The sequence below is a fragment of the Poeciliopsis prolifica genome, unplaced genomic scaffold, assembly GCF_027474105.1.
Source record: "Poeciliopsis prolifica strain line A6 unplaced genomic scaffold, Auburn_PproV2 SCAFFOLD019, whole genome shotgun sequence".
NCBI lineage: Eukaryota > Metazoa > Chordata > Actinopteri > Cyprinodontiformes > Poeciliidae > Poeciliopsis > Poeciliopsis prolifica.
Genome location: NW_026562394.1, coordinates 1409349 through 1415821, shown reverse-complemented (window position 1 = coordinate 1415821; position 6473 = coordinate 1409349). Strand labels below are relative to the sequence as shown.

At 39.9% G+C, this 6473-nt stretch overlaps 1 protein-coding gene across 2 annotated transcripts; it reads right to left on the bottom strand.

Moving 5' to 3' along the window:
• Positions 1 to 2985: 2985 nt before the first annotated feature.
• Positions 2986 to 6456, bottom strand: zgc:165604 (uncharacterized protein LOC792578 homolog). 2 transcript variants are annotated; one of them, XM_055043564.1, is made up of 7 exons: positions 6095 to 6456; positions 5281 to 5435; positions 4748 to 4814; positions 4518 to 4649; positions 3790 to 3945; positions 3405 to 3527; positions 2986 to 3324 (listed from the first exon to the last, which is right to left on the bottom strand). In XM_055043564.1, exons 1-7 carry the CDS (start codon positions 6156 to 6158, stop codon positions 3089 to 3091), a joined length of 933 nt encoding a protein of 310 aa, XP_054899539.1. In that variant the 5' UTR covers positions 6159 to 6456; the 3' UTR covers positions 2986 to 3088. The 2 variants fall into 2 exon arrangements, with proteins under 2 accessions (XP_054899539.1, XP_054899538.1); XM_055043563.1 differs by having other exon boundaries at positions 3399 to 3527; positions 6095 to 6451.
• Between the last annotated feature and the right edge of the window lie 17 nt (positions 6457 to 6473).

The window sequence follows — 6473 nt, the reverse complement described above, 5'->3', positions numbered from 1 at the left end:
TTTTTCTAGCCTCTCTGACTTCAGTGGTCAATAATTGTTCATATCAAGATTAAAGACAACATTACAGTATTTTTATTTATTTAAAATGGGAGCAAAATGATTACTGGGTTAACAATTTAAACTGGCTTTAGCATCTAATGTAGCAAAAACCAGTTAGCCCAGTCTGTGTGTACATTCTAGAGAAAATAATCTTTCACACTTAGATTTCTACAACGCTGCTTATATTTTCAGACCCAATATGTATTTAAGATAAATTTGCAATCATACATTCAGTCTTCCTGTTATCCCTTTAAGTATTGCTCTCTCTCGCTTTTCCGCAGACCGAGAGAATAAATCGTCATGCATCAACATATCGCAGCTTCTTGCATCTCTGCACTTAATTTCTCATTTCTTATTCATTTTTAGTCATTTTCACTCAGTTACCACCTCAACACTGAAGAGTGTAGTTGTTGAGCTTTGATCATGATCGAGAATCATCCGGTTCCAGTCACCCTTTTTTTGTGCATCTCCAACTTCTTTAAGTTATATCGGATCATTCCTCTGAGTATTAAGGAGGTTTTGATAAAGAAACCAAACTTGGAAAGTATCTAAAGAAACTAATAAGTCTCATTTTAAAGCTGATCACGAGCATTCTTTTTTTTTTTTTTCTTTTAAACTGGATCATTGTTCAAAAAGTGATGTAAATTACTCTCTCAAAGTTTGTGAAACATGTTGGGACTGAAATCAAGTTTATCTGCTGGTGTTTTCATGTTGAGCGTCTGTTACCATCCTCATTACAGAGGAGAGTTTAATCTACTGTCCATCAGTGCTTCACACAAAACCATTTCCAAATAAACAAATTGTCTCTTTAAGTCTGTAGCATGACTGGAAATATTCCTGAGAACTCAAATTTACCTTTTCTCCTTTCCACTTTTTATTTTTATTTTTTTATTTCTTTACTCTTTTACCGCTGTGAAAATCTGCAAGTTGTAATGGGTTGCAGGTGAACATGAAACAAAACAAAGAAACTGGCAGCCCGTTCAGCCGTTCCCCTCCCCGCCGCAGCGCCCAGCTGTCAGCTCTGCAGTCTTCATAACTTTGTGCCATAGCATTAATTGCCAGATCCTGGTTTGCTCACAAATTAATTTCTCTATGATGTTTTTTTTTTTTTCCTCTGTGGGAAACTTGAAAGAAGACAAGCATTCTCAGGATTTAACATTTTGGGGAGAGGAAAGAAAATCAAGAGGGATTTAAGATCTTTTTTTTAATTATCATTTGAGTCGTGTGGCTTGAATTAGGCTCTGGTTGAAAAATGGATATTGGAGGCAAATTTGACACTTAGAATCGTTTCTCTTTAAATGAAGGTCACTTAATGTGTGGGTTGGAAAATGGGTCACAGTGGTGTTACAATTCTTCATGGCGTTTGAGATATCACTGTTGTCTTTGCTCCACTTTAAGCTCCTTATAGATTTTTTTTTAATCTTTTGAGCAGCCCTGAGAATTTTTGTAAAATTGCTGCGAGGAACCTTGTACAGCTTCTCTCCCAGGACTTGGTAACAACACCCTCAACTCAGGAAATACAGACTTGTCGATCAGTGCTGGGGTTTTTTTTTTTTTTTTTTTTTTTTTGATAATTAGCATCCAAAGCAACGGGAAATGTTTCTGTTTTTTCTTTTTTTTTTTTCTTTGTTGGGAGACGGGAAAGCACAAGCTAACAGGCAGACCTGGGTGTCCAAAAGAGATTTCTGAATCTCTAGATCTATGTACAGCACGTTTGCTATATAAATATATATTTAAAATATAAATTATTTTATTATTGGGTTTTTTGGTTTTTCTTCATCAAATACACTATGTGCAGAAGGGTGAGACTCTGGATTTGACTCAAGCTGAAGAGCTGAAATGTGCAGTTTGGGAAGAATCACTTATTACTTCTTTTGCACAAGATTTCATCGTCCATCATCCCAGTTTTTGATTTTAGACATTTTAGGGAAGGTGGTCTTTTATTTAAGAACTTTAAGTCAATGTTCTGTACAGTTTTTTTTATGGTTTTTTTTTTTCTTGTATTTAAATTAAAGTTTTTGTCTTTCTTTGCAAACTTGTGGTGGAGAGATTGAATTTTATTTTTTGTGAGGTGCCGTTTTAATCTTTGATACCTTGACTTTTTATCAGTTTAGATTTGTTATGGATTGGAAATGTGTTACCTTTTAACTGTATTGGCACCATTTGATCTTCAAAATCAAGTTTGTTTCGTTATCAGACGGACTAACAAAGAATCAAGTATTTGTGAAGGGGAAAGAAGCTTGAAATGAAAAATTGTTTTTCATTTAAACCGTTTTTAGTGGCCTTTGCTGTGTATTTAGGTTTGAAAAAATATTAATAGTTTAACAAACAGATAATGGAAAAAACTGATCCTGAAACTGAATATAAATTAAATGCCAGTTTAAAAAACTTTTTATACAAAAATTAGATGAAATTAAAGTGATGTGATGAGGCCTTCCATTTATAAACATTCTGCTACAACTGCATTAGGAGATGCTAATTTAGTGAAAACTGATGCTGTCGAGTCCAGAGGCGATGAAAGCATGAACACTAAATGCTTTCAAGTTCTTTCGACTGAAGAAAATGTTTGATCTTAAGGGAGAAATACATTTTTTGCAAATTTATCCAAAAATAGCCTGATAAAATTCTCAAAAAAACATGCTGCAAAAAACGTACATGAGATTCAATAGATAGAGGAATAAAACATTCGACTGAAACCCTGCACTTATAAAGAACATGAGACGAAGATCCACGATTGCTTCTACCGGCAGGCAGAAGAAACAAAAAACGTGATTGTTGAAAAAAAATGAAACATTTTTCTTTTAAAAATTCTTGAAAAGGGAAACCCTGAAGGAGAAATGCAGCTCAATATGTTTTAATGACGATTATATGTGGTTATAATCATTTAGTTTTGAAGGCAAATGGGGTCAGAGGGCAGACTCAGACTAAAAGAATAAACTATCAGAACTTGGGTATTATTTTATTTCACAATATGTCTGGCAGTACAGCGGTGAGAAGAGCAGAAGCAAAGCTGAATAAGTCCTTCATTTTAGTACCTGATGCTGGGACTTCAGACAAAGGAGCGCTTCATCAGGGACGGAGTGTAGCGTATCTCGTTGTAACACTCCTCTTCCTCTGCCTTCCTGTCCCTCCTCCTGCTTCTCCTCCTGCTGCTCCTCCTGCTCCTCCCGTCCTGCCCCGTGCGATGCAGCCACAGGATGATGACCAGCAGAGCCAGCAGCAACAAAGCCATCACCAGAGTGAGCAGCACGCCTGGCAGGACGCCTGAGGGTCCGCCTGGAGCCGCTGCGGTGCACAAAACAGCCCGGATCAGAACGACTCCAGCAAACCAAAAGAGGCGTGGCGGCGGTGAAACGGACCCTCACTGTTGTAAATGGCCAAGTTGATGTAGCAGTTTTCTGTTCCCAGGATGTTAGTGGCCGAGCAGCGATACAAGCCGGACGTCTGAGAGGACACGTTGACAATCTGGACTGAGCCTGACAGCTCACCTGAGAGACAAGAGACGCAGTGAAGACACTGAAAAGAGGACAGGAATTACAATAATGCCAACATGTTTTAATGTGGAAATAGACTGAAAACTTAGTCTAATGAAAGAGTTGTGTGGCTTGGAGTCTCACAGAGGAACAGTTTCTTCTTTTATACAAACAGCCTCATCAGAATAGTTTCACTGGTTTCAAGTGAACTGACAATCCAAGATTGGTTTTGTGTGGTGTGGATTTTTTTTTCTTACCACAAGAGTAGGATACTGACCCTCCATGTTGACTGGAAGTGAAATTTGCTCGGGGTTCACTTTCTCCCAGCGGATTTCTGGAGTGGGGACGCCTTCTTCCACGGAGCAGGACAGCCTCACGCTTCCGCCCACGTCAATCACTCCGTCCCACTCGCACACAGGCAGGGAAGGTGGCTCTGCAAGCATCATCCCACAGGTTCAAAGTAACTATACTGGGTTATGCATTCAAACTGCACCATCAAGTCTGACTTCAAGAAATGCAAACATGAAGGTTTGGAAGTGGCATAGTTAAAGTCTGAACTAGAATCCAAGTGAGAGGTTGAAGCCTGACAGGAAGCTCTGGCTTGAAAGCCATCTAACGTGTTTGAGTTAAAAAAGATTTTGTTGCATGATTCTGTAAAATTAAATAAATAAATTATTGGGTTTTGGGGGCAGTTTGAATTTCACACAAGGCCAGGCTTCTTTTCCCATTAATAAATGAAAGTCACTTAAATTTTCTATTTTGTGTTCAGTTAGATTATCTTTCTTTAATATTTAAATTACTGCAATTTAAATATTAAATTAGACAAATAGTCCAATTAAATAGTCCTTTAAATATGACCAAAAGGCACAAATCTGCAGTTTTTTTCCACAAATGAAAATTTCCTCGATAAACAGGTGGAACATTGTATATTCATACAAATTACATTAAAGACAATAAATAAATGACTTTTCATCAGATTGAACAGGCAGCGGCTGAGACACCTACCCAGCACGCGGAGCTGCAGCTCCCCCACGCCGGGGTCCGCCGTGTCCGGCGGGTTGTTGACCATGCAGCGGTAAATCCCGCCGTCCGAGACTCGAGTTTCATTCAGCATAATGTCCGCACTGAATGGAAGACCTGCAGGTTGTTTACATGGAAGGATAACAATTCATCTTCGTCTTTAGCGTGCAGCTAAAATGCGTAGAAGGAGAAAAAGGAGCTGGTTTCACGTGTACCTGTAAAATCCACCCGGCCAATCAGGGAGGGGTTCTTGATCACCTGACCGTGGTCGTACACGATCACCTGAAACGGGAGGAATTTCAGAAAAGCATCTTCTTTATTGTAACCACAGCTGGCCTCGTTTCTCTGTGTTTCTTATACATTTCCTCTCAAATGTTCTCTAGATTTGATCACATCAGCTGGAAACCAGTGGAAACCCACATCTCATTTTCATTTCTCATAAATTCAGCTTTTCTAAAGGAGTGAATTGAGCTGAATTTGAATATTGGTGACAAATGGAGAGAATGTGTAAAAAGGCAGGACCAGAAAATTAATTTTCAGGGTTAGGTGGCAGAAAAAAATATCACCATTGCATAGGTAAAGCAAGATGGTGGCTGCATCATGCTGTGGGGGAAAATTGACTTTTACATAAAATCTCTTTAACATACCTTGACGTTTGTGCTTGTGTCAAAATCTGACAGTAGCCGAGGGATATGAATGCTTTTGTCAGGCCGTGTGCGTTTTGATGTTACACATTGAAGATGCCAACCTGCACTGGGCTCCCTGGGCTGGAGAACGGAGCCAGAGTCCAGATCACATTAAGTCTGGAGAAGTCAGAGGAGGTGAAAAAGGAGCAGGGCAGGAGGATGGAGTCACCTTGAACTGCCTCCAGACTGGATTCCCTCATGGTTACCCTGAGAGCAGCTGGAACAGGACAAATCACACAAACTTGAAAGACGGCGACTTATTTCCACGTTTCCATCCTTTTACAGTCTCGTCGGTTTGCTTTGAACTTCTCCACTTCTCCCGTTGAGACCAGTCGCCTCCCCCCCACACTTTTCACTTCATTACTGCGATAATGAACCCTCTCTGTCGTCCCCGGGCCTTTTGTGTGAGCGATATGGGGAGGGTAACTCGGTGTGCGTATCAGCTGTTAATTACACTTGACAGTTTTGATGGTGAGCCAAACTAATCACAGGCAAAGTGGAACAACAGGCCACTTCACTGTGAAAACAGAACGCCGATTCACAGCATTGTTTTTGAAAAATAGATCACTGGACTTTAAAAATGTCGCCCACAGAGAAGTCTCTGTCAATTTGCAGCTTCATTTGCTTTTGAAATCTTATAAGAACAAGACTGATGCAAATGCAAAACATTCTGTGCAAATTGTTTAATTTCTGCCCAGAGAAACTGATTAAATTAAGTTCTAATCATAACAAAATGATATCTTGGTATCCTGTGTCATTTAAAAAAAAGTAAAACTGTCTAAAATATAACAAATAGCTACTGCAGCTTATCTGTCTACAGCCTTCAGAAGTAACATTTGTTATGTTTGTGTCAAAGCAACAAACAGGCCGACTCACCGATCTGCAAAGCTGTAAAACACACAAACAAAGTCCAGAGAGTCCACCTTACAGGAGAAGCCATGATGGACAGGAAGGCAGAGCTTCCTCACTGCCCACAAACTAGTGGCACAAATTAGGACAACAAATGAGCATGCATGACTAATCAGCTGAGCGACGCCACCGACCCCTCCTCCCTTTGTCCTCTCTCCTCTTCCCCTCTCTGACTGCAAATAAACCTGCAATGGAGTTGTCAGGTGAACAACTAAGGAGTTGTCACAATTAACCGCTTCAACCCCAACGAACCGCAGCTGTTCCTTTGAGAATCACCCCAGCAGGAATTCATTCACTGCTCCACGTCGAGTGATTTTGTAGAGCTACAGTGAGAAGGTCTGCCACC

What these genes read in the sequence shown, in the direction of transcription:
- zgc:165604 (XM_055043563.1), bottom strand. Translation starts at nt 6,158, where the DNA reads ATGGCTTCTCCTGTAAGGTGGACTCTCTGGACTTTGTTTGTGTGTTTT. An exon ending in GCCCAGGGAGCCCAGTGCAG is followed by an intron (nt 4,815 to 5,280) that starts GTTGGCATCTTC and finishes CTCCCGTTTCAG; the next exon opens with GTGATCGTGTACGACCACGG. An exon ending in GGCCATTTACAACAGTGAGG is followed by an intron (nt 3,325 to 3,398) that starts GTCCGTTTCACC and finishes TGTGCACCGCAG; the next exon opens with CGGCTCCAGGCGGACCCTCA.